This window comes from Aquarana catesbeiana, linkage group LG08, assembly GCF_042186555.1.
Source record: "Aquarana catesbeiana isolate 2022-GZ linkage group LG08, ASM4218655v1, whole genome shotgun sequence".
NCBI classification, from domain to species: domain Eukaryota; kingdom Metazoa; phylum Chordata; class Amphibia; order Anura; family Ranidae; genus Aquarana; species Aquarana catesbeiana.
In genome coordinates, this window is record NC_133331.1 from 306,207,924 (window position 1) to 306,233,890 (window position 25,967).

Here is a 25,967-nt window from a genome sequence, read left to right on the forward strand (position 1 = left end):
TGAGGGGTTCCCACCATCCCTGTGCTGAGTTCTCTGGTCTGTACACCTGCTGTGCCCATTATGAGGATTCCCTCCATCCCTGTGGTGAGTTACTGGGTCTGTATACCTACGGTGCCCATTATGAGGGGTTCCCACCATCCCCGAGCCAAGTTCCCAGGTCTGTACACCCGCTGTGCCCATTATGAGGATTCCCACCATCCCTGTGGTGAGTTACTGGGTCTGTATACTGGTGCCCATTATGAGGGGTTAATTTTGTTTATTGAAAAAACTTACAAACAACAACTTATATACAATAAAACCATAATAAATAAATAAAACATATTTACAAAATAATTGAATATGATAATACAAAACAAGAACATAATAAATGGTACAAACCAAATTGCACACAACACAATCCCTACAGGAGAGCCAGACTAAGGAACATCACCGTCACCATGCATGTAGCCTTTTATCAAAAATATATTTCATCTTGAAAATCTAGGGGAGTGAATCAAGAATACAAAGAAAAGCCGCACACCCCGAGATCAACAGGCAGCAGCTACAGAGTCCTGATATTCCTCCACGCCCTTATCCAGGCCTCCTGCTGCCACCTGCCTTTCTCAAGACCCCGAATCTTCCCAACCTCACCCAGAATGTCCTGCACCACTACTTCGACAGGGAGGATTTTACCCCGTAAGGATACCTGACACCGTGCACTCCACGTGAAATAACGGACTACTAGACTAACTAAAAAAAGTGTTTCCAAATCATAATCCCGACGAGTCTGGAATGCCCCATACACCCACTCCGCATAACTCATATGGGGGAGGAAGGGTATACTCAGAGCCCTCCCAACCCTCTTGTACACCTCTATATTAAAAGGGCATTGAAGTAGAAAGTGATCCATGGACTCCACCACTCCTCCACACTCCACTCTCGGGCAGCCCCGATCACTCATTGAAAGAAACTTCAAGTTGCCCTTCACATATAGTTTTCCATGAAAGGCAAGCCAAGCCTGATCCCTAAACTTCATTGGGATTCTCTCCAAATTAATCAATCGCAAACCCACCCCCAAAACCAGGCTTGGGCAATCCCTCAAGGCCAGTGGCTCGCAAAAAGCAGAGCTCATGATCCGCTTCTCAAGAAGTTTCCTTGGAAGAGATTTGACTTCTCCTGCTGTTACTTGCCACTGCCGAAGCATTTTCAAACACGGGGCAACATAAGCCGGGAGCTGTTCATGCTCGACCCTCAGGCTTTTCACTGGCCCACCATTTTCCCAGTCTCGCAGAAAGGGCCTAAACCAGGACTGGAAAATACCAACCCACCCAGGCGGTCTCTCTGCCAACATGTTACCAAGATTGTACTTCAGAAACATCAGAGAGAAAAGGACTACAGGGTTGACCATCCCTAGACCACCCTCCTGCCTAGGAAGGCAAGTCACATTCCTTTTGACAAGGTTTATTCTGTTCCCCCATAACAGCTGGAAGAAACAACTATAGATCCTGGTATAGAGAGAAACTGGCAAAATGCAAACAAAACTGACATACAGAAAAATCGGAATCAGGTAAGTCTTGATCAGATCAACCTTTTCCCTCAAGGAAAGCTGCCAACCTTTCCAGCTTGCCACCTTGGCATCGGCATTCTCCAGCCTGTTCACCCAATTTGCATGACCATAGTCACCTGGGCCGAATTCAATGCCTAGAACTCGATTTTTTTGTTGGGGCTCCGGGAAGTCATCCGGGAGAACAAAGCTCTCACCTTCCACACCCATCCAGAAAGCTTCACACTTGTCCTGGTTGACCTTTGAACCTGATGCCTCTGCATACTGCCCTATCACTGAGACCACCTCCTGCGCCTCCGCAGTCCCAGAGATAAAAACAGAAACATCATCAGCATAGGCCACAACCTTCAAAGGAGGCTCACCAGCGATGCCCAAAGGTACCCCACACAATGGTCCACTCTCTAGCCTTCTAATGAAGGGGTCGATTGCAAACACATATAGCAGAGGACTCAATGGACACCCCTGACGCACACCCGAGCCGACCGCAAAGGGCTGCCCGACCCAACCATTAACCAGAGGAAAGCTTTCAGCCCCTTTGTACAAAATCTTGAGCCAATCAATGAAACCTCCCTCCAGGCCATATTTGTCAAGAAGGAGCCACAAGTACTCATGATTAACCCGATCAAAGGCCTTAGCCTGATCCAATGTCAGCAAAAATTTACCCCAACCAGCAGCCCTACAATGCTCCAAGGCCTCCCGGACAGCTAACACCGCTGAGAAAGTGCTTCTACCTTGGACCGAACAGTGCCGGTGGCGGGATAACAAACTGCCTGCCACTGGTGATAATCGCCAGAAGAAAATCTTTGCCAGTATCTTCCTATCGACATTAAGAAGGCTAATGGGGCGCCAATTCCCAATCATTGAAGGATCTTTACCCTTTGACAGAAGGATCACTGCAGATTGCCTCATGGAGGGAGGGAGAGAACCCTCATTCAAACAGCCATTAAAAACCTCCGCAAGGTAGGGAGCCAGGATCGTTTTAAAACATTTATAGAACTCGGCTGTCAAACCATCTGGCCCTGGAGTTTTCTTGATGGCTAGTTTATCAATAGCCTGAATTACCTCATCTGCAGTGATTTCATCTGTCAAATTCATCAAAGGAACATTACTTTCCAGTCCTGGTGTAGAGTCCAAAAAACCCAACATCCTTGTCCGATCAAGGTTCCTTCCTCCCAGGAGATCGGCATAGTATGACCTGACAACCTCCAGGATCCCTGACCTAGACTTCGTCAGAGAGCCCGTACTGTCCCTCAGGCCATTGACCGTCTTAACTGCTACGCTCTGTTTACAGTTCTGGTAAGGGTCAGGCGAATGGTATTTCCCGTAATCCCTCTCCTGAACCAAAGAGGCGTGCCGGTCATATTGATGTCTCCTAAGGAGGAGCTTCACCTCAGAGATCGCCCCAGAATCTCCTCCATTCGAAACAAGGCGGTCAAGTTTCCTCCGCAAACGCTGGTAGGTGATATACTTATCTTGCTGCTTCTTTCTTCCTATGGCCTTGAAAAGCCCAACAGTCCGCTGTTTAACAAGCTCCCACCATTCTGACTTGCTGTTGCAAAAGTCTAGGATCGTTACCTGTGCTTGAAAAAAATCCTCAAAGGATTGTCTTACTCTCTCGTCTTCCAGGAGGGCCGAATTCAATCTCCAGATACCCCTCCCCCTAGGTGGCATGTCTGGGGCATTCAGAGTCACAGATAGAATACAGTGATCAGAAAACTCCACTGCCCGACACACAGGTGCCGAAAAAGCGGAGTCTCCCTTTAAAAAAAAACTATCTATCCTACTCTGACTACTACCTCGCTGAAAAGTGAACCCCGTGCTGTCTGGGCAGCGCTTAATGTGCGCATCTACCAGACCTGCTTCCCTAACTATCGCATTAAGAAAAAGGGTGTCATAGCCCAGATTATCTCTGAAACCTCTCCTGTCTTTAGACCTAGTAATGGTGTTGAAATCACCTCCAAAGATAACCTGCTGGGCCGTAAAAAGAAAAGGCTTAATCTTTGTAAAGAGGCATTTCCTGTCCCACTTCGTCTGGGGACCATAAATGTTAATCAGGCGCAAGTCCTGCCCCTTCACAGAGACGTCTAAGACCATGCATCTCCCTATCTCTACCTCAATTACCCGCCGGCATGTTACCATACCAGAAAAAAGGACTGCAACTCCGCTGTAAGGCCCGGCCGCAAGAGACCAAAATGAGGGACCACGTCTCCACTCCTTCTTTGCCAGATGTATATCGGCCAGACTACTCAGATGGGTCTCTTGCAAAAACAAAATGTCAGCATCAAACTCGCTGAGCAAAAATAAGGCCATATGACGAGCACTTACTGATCTTAAGCTGGCAACATTAATGGTTGCCACTTTTAACGGAGTGGGAACTGCCATTAGGGTAGTTGAGGCAGCCGTTTCTTAGCCTGACTACTCCCTCTTCCTGGAGAACCAGCGCGCTTTGTTGCACCCTGGCACTCATCATCCATGGAGGATGCAGAACTGAATGAGTCCCATTCATCCTCATCATCATCATCAGACAGGACCTTAAACTTATTTTCTAAAGGCAAAAATTTAGGATTTAAGGTAACTGAACCCCCTTTTTTCCTTCTTTTGCCCCTCCTCCTCCTATCCTCCAACCACTCCATATCATCCTTAGACAAACCAGACTCAACAGCCTCCCCACCCCTATCCTCCCCTTCACCCCCATCCCCCCCACTCCCCCTTCCCTTATCTACCACCAGGCCAGCCTCTCCACCATCCTCCCCACTCCTCTGCACCCCACGATCCTCAATAGAAACCCTGCAGCGTCGGGGGAGGGGGGTTGGCACCACACCTGACGCACCTCTTGCTGCCTCTGCAATTTTAGAAGACACAGACACAGAAGGATTGGACACATTTTTGGCAACCGATACCTTACCTACAGAAGACATGGGCACACTAGGTAAATGCACAGACTGGAGCACCACAGATTGGGGAGACACATTAGGTATTGGCACAGACTGGGGCACCACAGATTGGGGAGACACATTGGGCATTGGCACAGACTCAGATGGACTCACAGGCACCCCAGCTGCTGAGCTCCGAGCATCCTCCATGTCCATGCGGAAGAACTCTCTCATGAGCTTGTTGTGCATTGCCTCAGGACACTGACTGTAAGGATGTCCCACCGCATTGCACAGATTGCACCTGATAATATTACAGTCCTTCGCCAAATGTCCTATACCCTGACACAGAGAGCACTTCATCACTGGACAGGAGGATGCGAGATGTCCTTTATCACCACACTTATTGCAGAGCTTTGGCTGGCCTGGATAGAAGATGGTCAGCCTGTCCCTCCCCAGGAAAGCTGAGGATGGCAGATGCTGGACAACATTGTCAACAACCTTTAATTTTAGCTGCACAGACCATCCCCCCGTCCATATTCCCCGATCGTCCACAATCTTTTTTAGGGGACTCAGGACGTCTCCATACCTCCTCAACCATACAGATAAATCCCCTTGCGGTATGGATTCATTGCGGACCAAAATTGTGACCATTTTAATGAGGGGCTGGCGTGAAACAAGCTTTGGGATGAGCCCTTTCCAGTCCGGCAGGCCCCTACACACGTGCTCATACTTCTCCCAAAATATGTCCAAAGACTCCGGACGGATAAAGGACAAATCATATTCATAGGAACCTGCCGGACTGATCAGGGCGAAGATATCTGTGGGTGTAAACCCCATCTGTAGAATCTTATCCACCACTGTCCTCCTATGTGGGGGGATTCCACCGCCTTCCCATTTTAACTGCACAACATTCCTCCTTTTAAACATGGAGGAAGATAAAACATTTTCATGCTCCCTCCCTGCTTGCTGCCCCTTCCCAGATCTTGTAGCAGCAACACCAGCATAAGTTTTTCTTACACCAGCAGCATTTGCAGTCTTGTCCTTAGACACATTCAAACCTGCTGGCAGAGAGTCTGAATCAGCTGGGATAGCAGTCTTCTGATTAGAGGCAGGACCCTCCCCCTCCCCCGAGCACATGGTTTCTTTTCTGGGATCAATCACAGTCATGGCTGCTGCAGACTCCTGGAAAGTTGTAGCACTACTGCACCCAGCATCTCCTCCACCATTCACAGGAACAGCCGCTGTGCCTGGTCCAGGCAAAGTCTCTGTATTGTCCATGGACCTCTCTGCAGACTGAAGCTGACAGTTATTAGCAGATGTTATTGCATGTTGTACATTGTCTATGGGTCTGGGCTGACTGCCTGCAGCACTACAACCCTCAGCAAGCACATTGTCATTAAAGTTCACACCATCATCCTGCACACACACTGTACCTGCACCTTGTCTCTCCACAGGTCTTTCTTCCACAGGGCTAGGAACGGCGTCCATCTTTTCCTCACCATCCTGGGAAGTGGAAGTGGATTCAAGTTTATTGATAAAATCCAGCATGGCAGAACCTTCAACCTCCTGCTCAGATGTTCCACATTGCTGGGGAGTGAAGGGGACAGAGGCCTCCACCATTGAGGACTCAGCAGATGTCTGAGGTGTTGAAGAGCTGGGCTCATCCTCCGGGCCCACTTTCTCACTCTCTGCTGTCTGTACCTGCATCTCCTCACTGGTCTCCTCACCCTCCATGCAGGAAGCGGCTCCTCTTCTCATTTGGCTGAATCTTTCTTCATTCTTATATTTCTCTTTAAATGCTCCACTACTCTCCTTCAGAGAACTCACCAGTTCTTTCTGCTTCCGCAGAGCTTGTTCCAGGTCTTTCAGCTCAGGCCTCAGAGCCGGTCTTTTCTTGCTGAACACTTTGGCACAAATCTGCTTTTTCTTTTTAAATTCATTTTTCAAAGCCACCAACTTCTCCTCTTCCTTCTCAATCCGCTTCAGCGTTTCAATAACCCTCCGTCTAAAGGCAGACAGGGACTCATCTTTCCTTGGGCCAGGCCCAGTGTCGTCCACAGGCTGAGGCCTATCCAGGGGGCCTCCACCAGGGTCCTCCCCAGGATCCTGCATCACTCCTGGGGCAGAGGAGCAACTCTAGTCCCTGGTCTCTGGAAGCACAGGAGCAAAGGAACTAGCAACCTCACACCTCGCTGTCAGGGAGTGGAATGGCAGTTTCCCACCATCCCTGTGCTGAGTTCCCTGGTCTGTACACCTGCTGTGCCCATTATGAGGATTCCCACCATCCTTGTGGTGAGTTACTGGGTCTGTATACCTACGGTGCCCATTATGAGGGGTTCCCACTATCCCTGAGCCAAGTTCCCAGGTCTGTACACCCGCTGTGCCCATTATGAGGATTCCCACCATCCCTGTGGTGAGTTACTGGGTCTGTATACCTACGGTGCCCATTATGAGGGGTTCCCACCATCCCTGAGCTGAGTTCCTGGGTCTGTACACCTGCTGTGCCCATTATGAGAGGTTCCCACCATCCCTGTGGTGATTTACTGGGTCTGTATACCTACGGTGCCCATTATGAGGGATTCCCACCATCCCTGAGCTGAGTCCCTGGGTCTGTACACCTGCTGTGCCCATTATGAGGGGTTCCCACCATCCCTGAGCTGAGTTCCTGGGTCTGTACACCTGCTGTGCCCATTATGAGAGGTTCCCACCATCCCTGTGGTGAGTTACTGGGTCTGTATACCTACGGTGCCCATTATGAGGGATTCCCACCACCCCTGAGCTGAGTCCCTGGGTCTGTACACCTGCTGTGCCCATTATGAGGGGTTCCCGCCATCCCTGGTTCATTCAGATAAGAAAAAAGAAAACATTTCCATCTTGAATGTTTGAATTCTCTCATCCAGTCTAAACTAAAATTGATTTGTCCTCATTATATATTAGTAAATCGAACTGGTGAGCGGCAAGGGCTCATTGTGGGGATGCAGGACCTGAGAGTGCCTGGCTTTTACCAGATACAGTGGGGGAAAAAGGTATTTGATCCCCTGCTGATTTTGTATGTTTGCCCACTGACGAAGAAATAATTAGTCTAAAATTTTAATGGTAGGTTTATTATTTATTCAAATAAGTTATAAATTGATTTGCATTTTAATGAGTGAAATAAGTATTTGACCCCTATGCAAAACAAGACTTGTACTTGGTGGCAAAACCCTTGTTGGTAATCACAGTGATGTTTCTTGTATTGGTCATCAGGTTTGCACACATCTCAGGAGAGATTTTGTCCCACTCCTCTTTGCAGATCTTCTCCAAGTCCTTAAGGTTTTGAGGCTGACGTTTGGTAACTCGAACCTTCAGCTCCCTCCACATATTTTCTTTGGGATTAAGGTCTGGAGACTGGCTAGGCCACTCCAGGACCTTAATGTGCTTCTTCTTGAGCCACTCCTTTGTTGCCTTGGCTGTGTTTTTTGGGTCATTGTCATGCTGGAATACCATTCCACGGCCCATTTTTAATGCCCTGGCTGAGGGAAGGAGGTTCTCACCCAAGATTTGACGGTACATCGTCAATCGTCCCTTTGATGCGGTGAAGTTGTCCTGTCCCCTTAGAAGAAAAACACCCCAAAGCATAATGTTTCCACCTCTATGTTTGTCCGTGGAGATGGTGTTTTTGGGGTCATAGGCAGCATTTCTCTTCCTTCAAACACGGCGAGTTGAGTTGATGCCAAAGAGCTCAATTTTGGTCTCATCTGACCACAAAACTTTCACCCAGTTCTCCTCTGAATCATTCAGATGTTCATTAGCAAACTTCAGATGGCCTGTACATGTGCTTTCTTGAGCAAGGGTACCCTGCGGGTGCTGAAGGATTTCAGTCCTTCATGGCGTAGTGTGTTACCAATTGTTTTCTTGGTGACTATAGTCCCAGCTTCCTTGAGATCATTGACAAGATTCTCCCGTGTAGTTCTGGGCTGATTCTTCACCTTCCTCATGATCATTGAAACGCCACAAGGTGAGAGCTTACATGGAGCCCCAGACCGAGGGAGATTGACACTTACTTTGTGTTTCTTCCATTTGCGAATAATCGCACCAACTGTTGTCACCCTTTTACCAAGCTGCTTGGCGATGGTCTTGTAGCCCATTTTAGCCTTCTGCAGGTCTACAATCTTGTCCCTGACATCCTTGGACAGTTCTTTGGTCTTGGCTATGGTGGAGAGATTGGAACCTGATTGATTGCTTCTGTGGACAGGTGTCTTTTATACAGGTAACAAGCTGAGATTAGGAGCACTCCTTTTAAGTGAGTGCTCCTAATCTCAGCTTGTTACCTGTATAGAAAACGCCTGGGAGCCAGAAATCTTACTGTTTGAAAGGAAATGAAATACTTATTTTACTCATTAAAATGCGAATCAGTTTATAACTTTTGTGAAATGCGTTTTTCTGGATATTTTTGTTGTTATTCTGTCTCTTACTGTTAAAATAACCTACCATTAAAATTATAGACTGATCATTTGTTTGTCAGTGGGAAAACGTACAAAATCAGCAGGGGATCAAATAAGTTTTTCCCTTACTGTATGCTGTTGGTGGAGATGGAGATGGAGCTGTCCAGCTTACCTTCCCGGGCAGAAGTCTTCACTTGTGGCATCACAGAGACAAACAGACTAATAGATAGACTCAATACTCGCATAAAAGAAACAAACAGGCAAATGGTCATCAGGAAAGTACCCCGAAACTCAACACGAGATAGACAGGTAGACAAATGAAAACCACACCAAGAATGACAACCTGACAAGATAACATCCAGGCTATAGGAGAAAACAGACAGACAAGAGCAAAGCTAGGAAAGCAAACAGACATAAGAAGAACAAGGCAAGGAGAGCGAACAGACAAGATAAGACCATGGCAAGAAGACAAAACAGACTAGGCAAGGCAAGGAGAACAAATGAGATAAGACCATGGTAAGAAGACAAAACAGACAAGTGCAAGCAAGAAGAGCAACAGACTAGGCAAGTCAAGGAGAACAAATGAGATAAGACCATGATAAGAAGACAAAACAGACAAGACAAGAGTAAGTAAGGAGAGAAAACACACAAATTAAGAGGAAGACAAGGAGAAAAGACGAGATAAGACCATGGCAAGAAGACAAAACAGACAAGACAAGCAAGCAAGGAGAACAGACTGGACAAGAGCAAGGCTAGGAGAACAGACAAAATAAGACCATGGCAAGAAGACAAAACAGAGAATACAAGAGCAACTGAGGAGAGCAAACAGACAAGACAAGAGGAAGAAAAGGAGAACAGATGAGATAAGTCCATGGCAAAAAGACAAGACAACCAAGCAAGGAGAACACACAGACTAGACAAGGCATGGAGAGCAAACAGACTAGACAAGAGCAAAGCTAGGAGAACAGACAAGATAGGACCATGGCAAAAAAGACCACACGAGAGCAAGCAAGGATAGAAAACAGACAAGACGAGAGCAAAGCAAACAGACAAGGTAGGATCAAGGCAATCAGAGCAGACAAAATAGGACCAAGGTAAGGAGAGCAAACAGACTAGATAAGAGCGAAGTTAGGAGAACAGACAAGAATGGACCATGGCAAGAAGACAAACCAGACCAGACAAGAGATGCAAGAAGAGCAAACAGACATAACAAGAGGAAGACAATGAGAATAAGCAAGATAAAACCGTGGCAAGAAGACAAAACAGACAAGAGAAGACAAGAGAAAACATGGTGAGCAACGGACTAGACATCGCAAGGAAAGCAAACAAACTAAACAAGAGCAAAGCTAGGAGAACAGACAAGAAAATACCATGGCAAGAAGATAAAACAGACAAGACAAGAGCAAGGCAAACGGATCTTGTCTTGCTCTTGTCTGTTTTATCTTCTTGCCATGATATTTTCTTGATACAATGATAGCAAATGAGACAAGACCAAGGCAATTAGAGCAAACAGACAAGAAAGGACCATGACAAGAAGAGCTAACAAACAAGATAAGAGCAATACTAGTAGAGAAAACAGACTAGACTAGAGCAATGCTGGAGAACAGACAAGATGAGACCAAGGTAAATCAGAGTAAACAGACAAGATCATGGCAAGAAGAGCAAACAGACTAGACAAGAGCAAAGCTAGGAGAGCAAACAAACAAGACAAGAGTAAGACTAAATACTTAGGCACCTGAAACAAGACAGGAGCTCTTCGTACAGAAGCTGGTCAGGGATCAGACATGTTCCATCAAAACAAAAGCGTTACATAATTAGAACAAGTGTGGAAAAACACAATCAATGGAATGAGACAAGATGGGAGCAGACACTGAGTGATGATAAGGAAACCAACAGCGAGGGGAAAGCAAAGACGGGACTGATCACATAACACTGACATACTCTGTTTGCCACTGATGGGGATGTCCTCCATATCACTGATGAATATAATGAAATTTTGGAACCTATCAGTGTAGCCATGAGGAGAACCAAGATGGCGGTGATGGGAATATTCTATGTGGTATCTGTAGCGGCTCTATGTATTCTTAGAATATCAGACGACACATGTGGAACTGGACCTTCTGGAATCTTCGTCTCATCAACAAAACACCAATGGATGTCTCTCTATAAAATGAGCATGATGACCCCCATATCACTGATTAAGATAATGATTGAAATTATGGAGCCTATCACTGACCATGAGGAGGAGAATTAAATTGGTGGCTATGGTAATATCTTATATGGTGCTTGTAGTGGCTCCACTTATCCTCAGGAATCGAGAGACTCTCTGTCTCAGTATAAAAACACTAATGGATGACCCTTTATGAACTGATCATGATGACCCCCCATATCACTGATGAAGATAATGATTGAAATTACGGAGCCTATCACTGACCATCAGGAGGAGAAACAAAATGGGGGTGATGGTAATATCTTATGTGGTGCATGTAGTGGCTCCACATATCCTCAGGAATCGAGAGACTCTCTGTCTCAGTATTAAAACACTAAGGCCTCATTCACACCTGAGCGTTTTGTAGCTTGAAGCCTCAAGCTACAAAACGCTGGAGGGGAAAAAAATTAATTATTCTCTATGGAGAGGGTTCACATCTCCACTCCAAAACGCCTGAAGCTAGAAGCTCCAAAACGCCTGAAGCTCAAACAAGTTCTGGAACTTCTTTTTAGGCAGATTTCAGACGTTTTTTCTTCTTTTTACGTTGGTGACTATTTGACCTGTACAAAATCGCGGCAAAAACACGCGCTGACCATGAGGAGGAGAATCTAAATGGGGGTGACGGTAATATCTTATATGGTGTTTGTAGTGGCTCCACTTATCCTCAGAAATCGAGAGACTCTCTGTGTCAGTATAAAAACCACTAATGGATGGCCCTTTATAAACTGATCATGATGACCCCCCATATCACTGATTAAGATAATGATTGAAATTACGGAGCCTATCACTGACCATGAGGAGGAGAAACAAAATGGGGGTGATGGTAATATCTTATGTGGTGCATGTAGGGGCTCCACTTAGCCTCAGAAATGGAGAGACTCTCTGTCTCAGTATTAAAAAAGGAATGAATGACTCTTTATGAACTGAGCATGATGACCTCCATAGCGCTGATGAAGATAATGATTGAAATTATGGAGCCTATCACTGACCATGAGGAGGAGAATCAAAATGGGGGTGATGGCAATATCTTATGTGGTGTTTGTAGTGGCTCCACTTATCCTAAGAAATTGAGAGACTCTCTGTCTCAGTATTAAAAAATGAATGGATGACTCTTTATGAGCTGAGCATGATGACTCATAGCACTGATGAAGATAATGATTGAAATTTTGGAGCCTATCACTGACCATGATGAGGAGAACCAAGATGGCGGTGATGGTAATATCTGATGTGGTGCATGTAGTGGCTCCACTTATCCTCAGAAATCGAGAGACTCTCTGTCTCAGTACAAAAACCACTAATGGATGACCCTTTATGAACTGATCATGATGACCTCCATAGCGCTGATGAAGATAATGTTTGAAATTATGGAGCCTATCACCGACTGTAATGAGAAGAACCAAGATGGCGGTGATGAGAATATTCTATGTAGCATCTATAGCGGCTCTATGTATTCTTAGAACATTAGCTGACACATGTGTGGAACTGGACCTTCTGGAATCTCCGTCTCATCAACACACCAATGGATGTCTCTCTATAAAATGAGCATGATGACCTCCATATCAGTGATGAAGATAATGATTGAAATTATGGAGCCTATCACTGGCCATGTGGAGGAGGTAATATCTTATCTTGTGCTTGTAGTGACTACACTTATCCTCAGAAATCGAGAAACTCTCTGTCTCAGTATAAAAACACTAATAGATGACCCTTTATGAAATGATCATGATGACACCTCATATCACTGATGAAGATAATGTTTGAAATTATAGAGCCTATCACTGACCATGAGGAGAAACAAAATGGGGTGATGGTAATATCTTATGTGGTGCATGTAGTGGTCCCCCATATCACTGATGAAGATAATGTTTGAAATTATGGAGCCTATCACTGACCGTGATGAGGAGAACCAAGATGGCGGTGATGGTAATATCTTATGTGGTGCATGTAGTGGCTCCACTTATCCTCAGAAATCGAGAGACTCTCTGTCTCAGTATAAAAACCACTAATGGATGACCCTTTATGAACTGATCATGATGACCTCCATAACGCTGATGAAGATAATGTTTGAAATTATGGAGCCTATTACGGACCGCGATGAGAAGAACCAAGATGGCGGTGATGAGAATATTCTATGTAGCATCTACAGCGGCTCTATGTATTCTTAGAATATTAGCTGACATGTGTGGAACTGGAACTTGACCTTATGCAATATCTGTCTCATCAACACAACACCAATGGATGTCTCTATGAACAGAAAAAATTCCAATCTCCGATCACCTGAGAATTATAGTCATTAGTAAAAAACAAGACTCGGGACAGGATAGGGTAGAGAAGCTTTCTTGTTTATTTTAGAAAATCAGGATAAGAGATGATCACATCACACCCTGAAAAACATGGTACGATCACCACACTCCCAATACGCCTTGTTTGTCCCCCTGCCCCGGAGAATCAGGCATGTGGGGTACATGCATTCCCTGGTGTATTAGAAGGGGGCTTCCACTCTCCCTTGTGAATTTATAATTGATAATATGGAGAATGCAAAAGAATTGAGGACATCCCATTGGAATGAGGACATCCAATTGGAATGAGGAAATCCAATTGGAATGAGGACCTCCCATTGGAATGAGGACATCCCATTGGAAAGAGGACATCCCATTGAAAAGAGGACATCCCATTGGAAAGAGGACATCCCATTGGAAAGAGGACATCCCATTGGAAAGAGGACATCCCATTGGAAAGAGGACATCCCATTGGAATGAGGACATCCCATTGGAAAGAGGACATCCCATTGGAAAGAGGACATCCCATTGGAATGAGGACATCCCATTGGAAAGAGGACATCCCATTGTTGGCAGATCGAAAGCCAGGAACTGTAGCAGGCAGATTTCTCCACTTGGGTCTCCAAGAAATAGAAGCCACCAGATGTCTCATGTCACCAGGCTAAATCTATAGCAGAAATGTCACCTTTGCCAGGACGTTTACCTCTATAAACTCGTTTTCTGATACACCTGTTCAGTAGACTAAACAGTTTCACCCCTACGTTTGCTTGTCAACAGCTTCAGCCGGTGTGCGTACTCTGATGTATAATTAGATTTCCTTTATATTTAAAACATTTCCCGCACTCTGAACATGAAAGACTTTCTTTCCGATTGTGGGTTCCCTGGTGTTTCAGGAGGTTGCTTTTCTCAGCGAAACATTTCCCGCACTCTGGACATGAATAAGGGCGCTCACCCGTGTGAAGTCTCTGGTGTACAATAAGTTTTCCTTTCTCAGCAAAACCTTTCCCGCACTCGAGACACGAATAAGGGCGCTCGCCCGTGTGAAGTCTCTGGTGTATAATGAGTTTTCCTTTCTCAGCGAAACATTTCCCACACTCGGGACACGAATAAGGGAGCTCGCCCGTGTGACGTCTCTGGTGTATAACAAGTTTTCCCTTCTCAATGAAACATTTTCCGCACTCTGAACACAAGAAGGGACGCTCGCCCGTGTGAATTTTCTGGTGTCTGACAAGGTCGGCTTTGTGAGTGAAGCTTTTTCCGCACTCTGTACAAGTGTAAGGACGCTCACCGGTGTGAATTTTCTGGTGTTGAAGAAGTGTGTATTTTTCAATAAAACATTTCCCGCACACTGGACATGGATAGGGACGCTCAACTGTGTGAATTTTCTTGTGTCTAGCAAGTTCGCTTTTCAGAATGAAACCTTTCCCGCACACTGCACAGGAGTAAAGATGCCCACCCATCTGATTATTCATGTTAAAAGGGTTTCCTTGCTGAGTGAACCATTTCCCGCACTCTGAGAATGAAAAAGGACCATCGCCGGAGTGAACGTTTGTATGGTGTAAAGGAGATTCCTTGGGATTAGATGTATCTGCTGATTTCTCCACACTCTGTGAAATAGTCTGTGATTCATCAGAAGATTTCTCGGGATTAGAGGGATCCATGGAGGTCTGTAAATGGTAAGGTAGGTGGTGTATATATTGATTAATAGGGTTTACTTCCAGAGAATGTTGTGTGGTGCCATTATCTTCTGCTTTATAATCTGGAGATAAAATTAAGGGACTTCTATCCCGAGCATAATTTACACCTGTTGGAAATCAAATTTTAAAGAAATGTTATAAATATTCTTCATATTTTGTATTCAGTAACCATATACACTATGTTGGTACAGATCTCCAGCATGGGATTTGGTGAAATCATGACAGCAGAGAGTGAAGATGGACCTTTCATATGGTGTACAGTATCTTCTCCTCATTTGTTGGGAACATGACGTTATATTGAGGAATGGAGATGGACCTTTCATATGATGTACAGTATCTTCTCCTCTATTGTTGGGAACATGACGTTATATTGAGGAATGAAGATGGACCTTTTATATGTTGTACAGTATCTCCACCTCATTTGTTGGGAACATGACGTTATATTGAGGAATGGAGATGGACCTTTCATATGGTGTACAGTATCTTCTCCTCATTTGTTGGGAACATGACGTTATATTGAGGAATGGAGATGGACCTTTCATATGGTGTACAGTATCTTCTCCTCATTTGTTGGGAACATGACGTTATATTGAGGAATGGAGATGGACCTTTCATATGATGTACAGTATCTTCTCCTCTATTGTTGGGAACATGACGTTATATTGAGGAATGAAGATGGACCTTTTATATGTTGTACAGTATCTCCACCTCATTTATTGGGAACATGACATTATACTGAGGAATGGAGGTGGACCTTTCATATGGTGTACAGTATCTCCTCCTCATTTGTTGGGAACATGACGTTATATTGAGGAATGGAGATGGACCTTTCATATGGTGTACAGTATCTCCTCCTCATTTGTTGGGAACATGACGTTATATTGAGGAATGGAGATGGACCTTTCATATGGTGTACAGTATCTCCTCCTCATGTGTTGGGAACATGACATTATATTGAGGAATGGAGATGGACCTTTCATATGGTGTACAGTATCTCCTCCTCATTTATTGGGAACGTGATGTTATATTGAGGAATGGAGACATCACTGTCTTTCAGCTATAGTGCGGACGGGAACAGGCTAATCATGTATCAACACAAATTTGAAATGTCTCTACATTTAGCGTTTATGACTTACTTGTGTCCATATGTAGAGATAATTCCTTCTGTTCACTTTTCATAATCATCTCCCCCTCCTCCATGGACTGCTGTTCCCTGCTCACCAACCTCTTTTCTTCTTCTTCTTCCTCTTTAACCTCAACTTTGATGTCTTTCATTTCTTCACCCTACTCCCCAAAGATAATAGAACAAGAAGTAAGATAGAAGAACGTCCTCTCATAAATTGGAATCATTTTTGAGTTCTAGTTACTCAGTCCCATCTACCTGATGATGGTGAGGGATGGTGTGACCTTCCTGTGTGGAATCCCGGGAATACAGAGGACGGGGACATCTCTCTGGTGGGTTCCCATTACTGGATCCATCTGTAGGAAACACACACACTGACTGAATACATTGTTTCTATGTGTTTATCAGATGATGGGGGATCTAGGTGGACCCTCCGTACTGCTCTCTCCTTTACAATAAAGTCTCCTCTTACCCGGTGATGTGAGGGGCGGCTGATTCTCCATTATGACGTCCTTGTAGAGATCCTTGTGTCCTTCTAAATACTCCCACTCCTCCATGGAGAAATAGACAGTGACATCCTGACACCTTATAGGAACCTGACACACACAATGATACAGTCACCATCCAGACACATCCCTTGTCTGTTACTGGATAATGTCCCAGAATTCCCGGCACCGCTCACCTCTCCTGTCAGCAGCTCCATCATCTTCATGGTGAGGTCAAGAATCTTCTTAGCATTGGTTACTTCTGTTGTCAGGCAGTGAGGTGGAGGCGCTGTGATGGGTGATGTTCCATGAAGACAAATGTTGGGTGTTAATGGTTTACCAGATAGTTTATTCACTATTACATAATCCTGTGTAAAGGGAGAAAGAAAATGTATCAATATAGACTTCCCAGAATCCTCCCCACCTCTCTGGTCGTATATGTGTTTTAAATTGAAGTATGATGTCATGTGACCTCCCAGAATCCTCCTCACCTCTCCGGTCAGCAGATAGATGATCTTCAGGGTGAGATTTAATACTCTTTCATTCATGTGACTTTGGTCTTTACCCATCCTTGCTAAAGTGGTCATGTGATCTTTTCAGCACCCTGCTTTCTGTAGACGGATAATAAACTGAGAATTATCTGGACTGTACTGGGGTGATTAATGTCTGCACAGAGGTCCTCCATAGTTCCCATATCTCAGAATTTTTATTTGATATAAATGTGTATCAATACAACTGGAAAAAAGAGATTCCAACTGATAAGCAACCCTAGACCAAATCAGAGTCCATTATCTCACATAAGGATGAGCTCCGGGGTGTTCGCACAGCCCACGTGCAGAGCAAGCCAGGAAGTCGGCACTGCACTGCGCTAATCACAGACAGTGAGACATTTCTCTATCTCTGCAGCCGAACATCTGGAAATGTCTCACTGCTTGTGATTAGTGCAGTGCATTGCCGACTGCCTGGCGGGCTCTGCACGCGGGGTGTGCGAACACCCCGGAGCTCATCCTTAATCTCACAGTATTGAGAGCCAACCACCCCGAGACAGCTTTATGGAAGTTGGATAAATTGTTCTATAATTAGGATGTATCTGGTCTATAAACCAGAGGCTCTGGATGGAGAGTTGGATAAATGGTTCTATATTTAGGATGTATCTGGTCTATAAACCAGAGGCTCTGGATGGACAGTTGGATAAATGGCTCTATATTTAGGATGTATCCGGTCTATAAACCAGAGGCTCTGGATGGACAGTTGGATAAATGGTTCTATATTTAGGATGTATCCGGTCTATAAACCAGAGGCTCTGGATGGACAGTTGGATAAATGGTTCTATATTTAGGATGTATCTGGTCTATAAACCAGAGGCTCTGGATGGACAGTTGGATAAATGGTTCTATATTTAGGATGTATCTGGTCTATAAACCAGAGGCTTTGGATGGACAGTTGGATAAATGGTTCTATATTTAGGATGTATCTGGACACATATTATAAAATAACTCCAATATACAGGATGTGATATGTCTGTAGTAGTGGATGTTGGAGATAAAAGACATCACAGTGACTATGGACGAAGAGGACGGACATGACGGGGGGTTACTGGGTGTAAATGAAAAATAATATCTTATTACCTCCTCTGCTGCCAGTTCCAGCAATGTCTCCTCTCTACTTCCTCCCATATAACCTCTCACCTAGAACTTCCTGTTTGTTTGTGACATCACTTCCTGTGTATGTATTATCGACTTCCTGTCTTTGCCATCCATCACTTCCTGTTCCATTGAGTAAGTAAAGCTCTCCTCCATGTGGCGAATATAAAATCTGCAGCTTAAGTTGTTTTTCAGGACTAGGACAGCTGCATCGGGGTGTGTTGTTGTTGTCTATAAAACAACCAAGTTGAAATCCAATGAGAAAATATAATGAAAATTATTTTATGTTTAAAAATTCACCCATTAGTAAAAATTAACCTGTTGCGGACAGCGGACTACTACGTGTCTGGTATGTCCTGTCCTTCTGCTTCACTGTTTTTATTCATTTTGTTTGTTAATTTTTTTTATTGTTGCAGAAACGGTAAAAGTCTTCATTGCATTTGAAAATAATTTTTAAAGAGATTAATTACCGGCTTTCCGCCTTTAAGGTGTACGCGTACGTCCTCGAGAAGAAGCGGTGATGCCAAGATCATAAATGCAGCTTTTCAGCCACTGATGGGTTTTCTTGTGAAGTGATCCAAGCAGCTCTACAGCCAACTGATCACTTCTACAGGGCGCAGAAAGGAAAGTCGTCTGCCTGCCACCCCCCCGGTTTTGGTTTGTTGTTTACAAGTCGTTACCGGCTTGTAAAACATCTGATCACACCGGGTCCCTTACTTTTTTTTAGCATCGACATGTTTCCACTTGGTCAGCTATTCGAATCAAAATTTAGTACAAAAGCTTTTGTTTTTGGAACATTCATTTGATTTTCTAATCGTTAGTGAGGTCTAAGTGATGGTCGTTTTGCGACCTAATGATGAGAAAATTCATAGGAGAAGGACTTCCCAGAATCCTCCTCACCTCTCCAGTCAGGTCTGTGTTTTATTAATAGAGATAAGAGTGATGTCATGTGACCTCCCAGAATCCTCCTCACCTCTCCGGTCAGGTCTGTGTTTTATTAATAGAGATAAGAGTGATGTCATGTGACCTCCCAGAATCCTCCTCACCTCTCCGGTCAGGTCTGTGTTTTATTAATAGAGATAAGAGTGAAGTCATGTGACCTCCCAGAATCCTCCTCACCTCTCCGGTCAGGTCCGTGATTTATTAATAGAGATAAGAGTGATGTCATGTGACCTCCCAGAATCCTCCTCACCTCTCCGGTCAGGTCCGTGATTTATTAATAGAGATAAGAGTGATGTCATGTGACCTCCCAGAATTCTCCTCACCTCTTTTGTCAGAAGGTAGATGATCTCCATAAGCTACAAGCAGCACCAGAGCCAGCTGGAAGCACAGCAAACTGCTCTCTCTGTTGGCTAGAATCAGACATGTTGCAGTCACACGGCTTTAAAGCAGCATAACTAAAAGGTACAAGGCAAGGCCTCAGGTACTCACAAAACCCAACCATCTCAAAGCAGATGACGGGTCAGACGGCCAGAGATACAAAGTCACTATAGCAGGTCCATTATTGTTGCACTGGACTTTGATGTGCTGACCTCTCCCGAATCCTCCCACCACCCAAGTGCACAGTAGGCTGAAATAGAAGCCTGGATGGTCATGTGACCTTTTTTTCTCCCAAATTTTAAAGTTAAAACGCTCAGATAAATGTTAAAATACAGATAGAGACTGGAGTTCGGCATATCTTTTTTTTTTTTGTTGTTTTCTTTATTTCTTTATAGCTATTTGTATATCACTGACAGTTTACACAGAGCTTTACATATTGTTGTACATTCATATCAGTCCCTGCCCAGAAGGAGCTTACAATCTATCAAAACCACTGAGCCATTGTGGTGCCCCAAAGTGTTGGCTAAAGGCAACAGAACTATGGAGGAGCCCAATGTCCTTCAGCACAGGAGTGGTGTTATTGACAGGGTTTCCATTATCCGGGAGAACACATAGACAGCCTAGTTTTGAATTGTCGTATAACTAAAATGAACAATCACAGCAACAATGACGGGACAGACCACATGGCACTGACATACTCTGTATCCCCCCCATCAAGCATGATGGGGATGACCTTCATATCACTGATGAAAATAGGTGCCTGGGGCCACCTCAGAAGTACCCCTGAAAAAAGGGAGAAAAGTTTGGACTATCTCGGTACCTCAAGGACGTAGACAAGGATATGTATAGTTTTATATAAAAGAAATGTAATAATATATAGAATATAAAAACATTGTGGGGAAAAACCACATTGACAAAATACTTAGATACGGTTGATAATTACAGCCTTTTATGCTGCTTCAAACAATTGCTTCAAAAAAAATGAAATGAAGGTGACCCCCAGTGTTGAAGTGGGGTGTCGAATATGATGTGTCTTGGCAATTACCCCTTAACTATTTTCTGCTAATTGCTGCTTCTTCAGAAGGATGAAGATAATGATTGAAATTTTGGAGCCAATCATTGACCATGGAGGAGGAGAACCAAGATGGTGGTGATGGGAATATCCTATGTGGTATTTGTAGTGGCAATGATTGAAATTTGGAGCCTATCACTGCCCATGAGGAGGAGGACGAGGACGGCAAGGATGGGAATATCTTGTGTTTGTAGTGGTTTCTGTATTCTTAGAATTAGTGAGACTCTCGTCTCAGTATTAAAAAAATCAATGAATGACCCTCTATGAGCTGAGCATGATGACCTCCATATCACTGATGAAGATAACAATTGAAATTATGGATCCAATCACTGACCAAGGGGAGAACCAAGATGACAGGGATGGGAATATCTAATTTAATGCTTGTAGTGGTTCCATGTATTCATTGAATTAGTGAGACTTTCTGTCTCAGTATTAAAACACTAATGGATGACCCTCTATGAGCTGAACATGATCACCTCCCTATCATTGACAAAGTTAATGATCGAAATTTTGAAACTTGTCACTGACCATGAGGAGGAGATCCAAGATGGCTGTGATGGGAATATCCTTTGTGGTATTTGTAGTAGCTCCATGTATCCTCAAAAACCGTGAGACTCTCTGTCACAGTATCGAAACACTAATGGATGACCCTCTATGAGCTGAGCATGATGACCTCCATATCACTGATGAAGATAATGTTTGAAATTATGGATCCTATCACTGGCCATGAGGAGGAGAACCAAGATGGCAACCATGGGAATATCTTGTGTTTGTAGTGGTTTCATGTATTCTTAGAATTAGTGAGACTCTCATCTCAGTATTAAAACATCAATGGATGACACTCTATGAGCTGAGCATGATTACCTCTATATCACTGCTGAAGAAATCATTAAAATGATGGATCCTATCACTAACCAAGGGGAGAACCAAGATGGAAGCAATGGGAATTGTGCTTGTAGTGGTTCCATGTATTCATAGAATTGGTTAGACTCTTTGTCTCAGTATTAAAACGCCAATGGATGACCCGCTATGAACTGAGCATGATGGCCTCCATAGTGGGGTAAACTATAGTGTAATAAGGGGTTAAATAAGAACACATTTTATAAAAGAAAAATATATATTATACTTTTTTTCTTGTTTGGTAGCTTTGACATCATATGCAGATCAAAGCTGATTGTTCTGCCCTCACTATACGTGGCTGAGGTATAATTAGACAGATAGCTAACTCTCCTCCCTTAACAACTCATTGAGGCAGGCGCAAGGTCCTTTTTTTCAACTTTTATTGCAGGGAAGTTAGAGTAAAACTAAAATAAAAGAAATAACATACAATGAGTATATACAAAATATACAGTCCTAACACACTAGTCTAAATAGGGAAAGGGGTTATAAACATGCCGGCGATGTTTCCGTTAGGCTGACATTAGAATTGCAGCTGAATAGGTGTGAAGTCCTCTGGAGAAGATACATAGCTGGGGGCTGTCTCTCAGACCTCATGGTATAGACCAGTGGAATTATGGGAAGCTACGGTGGCTTTTAATCTATCTAATCAATCTCTACCTACCTTCAGTAAATTATTCACAGATACTAAGTATGTAAAAGAACCACTAGATACATACTCAACAATTAACAAAGGAACATAAGAAAACCTTGCTGAAGGCATGACGCGTTTCGTCAGATTTGACAACCCGTCAGATTTTGTAACGGAAGTGACGTTCCGTCGCCGCCACCTTGCTACACTCCGCACTTGTCCATAGTAATGATACCCTGAGACGTGGGAAAGCGGACATCTTGTTACACCCACCAGAGTTTTGCATTTTACACTTATTTTTAACAGTAAAGTGAGTTTATACAGTGAAGTACAGTACTTAGAACTCCGTCTGACTGTTTAATGTTGAATTTTAAAAGCAGCAGAGTTCTAAGTACTGTATTTCACTATATAAACTCACTTTACTGATAAAAATAAGTGTAAAATGCAAAACTCCAGTGGGTGTAAAAAGATGTCCACTTTTCCCCTTCTCAGGGTATCCTTACTATGGACGAGTGAGAGGTGTAGCAAGATGGCGACGACGGAAAGTCCCTTCCGTTACAAAATCTGTAGGGTCGCAAAATCTGACGAAACACGACACTCATCCTTTTGGTTTGCAGATGATTGGAACAAAGTGGACCAACTTGCATATAAACACTGATGGTCCCTTTTCTTTACATAGGCAAATTCCTGCTGTCATTTTGACAGCTGGGAATTACCTGCAATTGATGTCAAATTAAGATTCCATTTCTGGTTAAAACATTTCCCACAATCAAGATGGCGGCGACGGAACGTCCCTTCCATTACAAAATCTGACGGGTCGCCAAATCTGACGAAACATGACACTCATCCTTTTGGTTTGCAGATGATTGGAACAAAGTGGACTAACTTGCATATAAACACTGATGGTCCCTTTTCTTCACATAGGCAAATTCCTGCTGTCATTTTGACAGCTGGGAATTACCTGCAATTGAAGTCAAATTAGGATTCCATTTCCGATTAAAACATTTCCCACAATCCGAGCATGAGAACCCATCCTCCTAATTGTGAAGTCTCTGGTGTTTAACAAGTTGTCTTTTCTCGAAAAAACGCTTCCCGCACTCTGAACACGAATAAGGACGTTCGCCCGTGTGAATTCTCTGGTGTTTAACAAGGCTTACTTTGTGAATAAAACTTTTCCCGCACTCCGAACACGAATGAGATCTCTCGCCTGTGTGACTCTTCTGGTGTGTAAGAAGGGTCTTCTTCAGAATGAAACATTTCCCGCACAATGAACATGAAAAAGGGCGCTCGCCCGTGTGGCTTTTCTGGTGATTAAGAAGGTCTCCTTTCGTTGTGAAAGAATTGCCGCACTCTGAACACGAAAAAGGTCGCTCGCCGGTGTGAATTCTCTGGTGTGTGAGAAGTGTCTTCTTCAGAATGAAACACTTCCCGCACACTGAACACGAAAAAGGACGCTCGCCCGTGTGGCTTCTCTGGTGGTTGAGAAGGTCTCCTTTCGCAGTGAACGAATTCCCGCACTCTGAACACGAAAAAGGACGTTCGCCCGTGTGAATTCTCTGGTGTTTAACAAGGTTTCCTCTTTGGCTAAAGCACTTCCCGCACTCTGAACATGAATAGGGACGCTCGCCCGTGTGAATTCTCTGGTGGAGAAGAAGCTTTACCTTATCGGTGAAGCATTTCACACACTCGGAACATGAATAGGGGCGCTCGCCGGTGTGATTTCTCTCGTGTCTGTGAAGCGATTGTTTCTCGGTGAAACATTTCCCGCACTCTGAACACGAGAAAGGGCGCTCACCCATGTGACGTTTTTCGTGGCGGAGAAGGTATATTTTCTCAGTAAAACATTTCCCGCACTCTGAGCATGAGAAAGGACGCTCACTTGTGTGACTTCTCTGGTGTATAACAAGGTCTTTGTTTTCAGTAAAAGATTTCCCACACACTGAACAGGACAATGAACTCTCTCCTGTGTGAAGTCCTTCATGACTTAAAGAAGTTTCCTGGGAATTAGACGGATCTGTTGATCTAACCATACACTGAGAATTGAGTTGTACATCTGGAGTAACAGTATTGGATTTCTCAGAAGATTCCTCAGGATTAGAGAGATGCATTGACCTCTTCAAATGGTAAGGTCCCCGATGTATGTTATCAGCAGTGGGAATTACTTCTGGAGAATGTTGTGTGATGCCAGTATCTTCTGCATTATAATCTGGAGATAGAATAAAATGTCCTTCAGAGATATTCCTGTTACGAGTATAGTGGCCATCTGTTGGAAAGCAATTTTTTCAAAGAAACGTGTTATAGGTATTTTTCATGCCTTACATTCAGGAGTCATGTATGATGGTACAACACTCAACAATTTCACCAAGATCTGGCATGGAACTTAGAGCAAATATGACACCAAACTATGAATACAAGCCATAGCAATGATACAATACACCCCAACTACATGGGGTAGGAGTGTTTGTACACGGATGATATTCTTACTGTGAGAATGGAGATTGACCTTCCTCAACTTTTCATAAAGTGCACAAAATCTCAACCTCATTCGTTGGGAACATGACATTATATTGAAGAATGGAGATGGACCTTTCATATGGTGTACAGTATCTCCTCATTTGTTGGGAACATGACATTAAATCGAGGAATGGAGATGGACCTTTCATATGGTGTACAGTATCTCCTCCTCATTTGTTGGGAACATGACGTTATATTGAGGAATGGAGATGGACCTTTCATATGGTGTACAATATCCCATTCTCATTGGTTGGGAACACAACATACTGAGAAATGGAGATGGACCTTTCATATGGAGTACGGTATCTCCTCCTCATTTGTTGGGAACATGAAGTTATATTGAAGAATAGAGGTGGACCTTTCATATGGTGTACAGTATCTCCTCCTCATTTGTTGGGAACATGACATTATATTGAGGAATGGAGATGGACCTTTCATATGGTGTACAGTATCTCCTCCACATTTGTTGGGAACATGACGTTATATTGAGGAATGGAGATGGACCTTTCATATGGTGTACAGTATCTCCTCCTCATTTGTTGAGAACATGACGTTATAAAGAGGAATGTAGAGGGACCTTTCATATGGTGTACAGCATCTCCTCCACATTTGTTGGGAACATGACGTTATATTGAGGAATGGTGATGGACCTTTCATATGGTGTACAGTATCTCCTCCACATTTGTTGGGAACATGACGTTATATTGAGGAATGGAGATGGACCTTTCATATGGTGTACAGTATCCCATTCTCATTGGTTGGGAACACAACATACTGAGAAATGGAGATGGACCTTTAATATGGAGTACAGTATCTCCTCCTCATTGGTTGGGAACATGACATTATATTGAGGAATAGAGATGGACCTTTCATATGGTGTACAGTATCTCCTCCTCATTTGTTGGGAACATGACGTTATATCTAGGAATGGAGATGGACCTTTCATATGGTGTACAGCAGCTCCACGGTGGGCTTCATTGACATATGTAATTTTTTTCATTCATATAACAAGATTGTAAAAACACAGTTGTAAACTGTTTCTATATTTATTGTTTATTACTTACTTGTATCTATATGTAGAGAAGGTTCCTCCTGTTTGCTTTTCATAATAGCTTCCCCCTCCTCCATAGACTGCTGATCTCCACTCACCAACATCTCTTCTTCCTCCTCTTTAACCTCAACTTTGATGTCTTTTAAATCTTCATCCTAAACCCCAAAGATGACAGAATACATTTGTAAAAAGGACCAAGAGATTGC

General features: G+C 43.8%; 1 protein-coding gene across 1 annotated transcript in view; it reads right to left on the reverse strand.

The window, feature by feature from the left end:
• Positions 1–13,370: 13,370 nt before the first annotated feature.
• LOC141106901 (uncharacterized) overlaps positions 13,371–25,967 on the reverse strand; it is a 35,495-nt gene continuing 22,898 nt past the window's right edge. The window contains 3 exon segments of the mRNA XM_073597830.1: positions 13,371–14,594; positions 23,466–24,459; positions 25,775–25,916. Coding sequence (XP_073453931.1) covers positions 14,108–14,594; positions 23,466–24,459; positions 25,775–25,916 — 1,623 coding nt within the window. The 3' untranslated portion in view covers positions 13,371–14,107.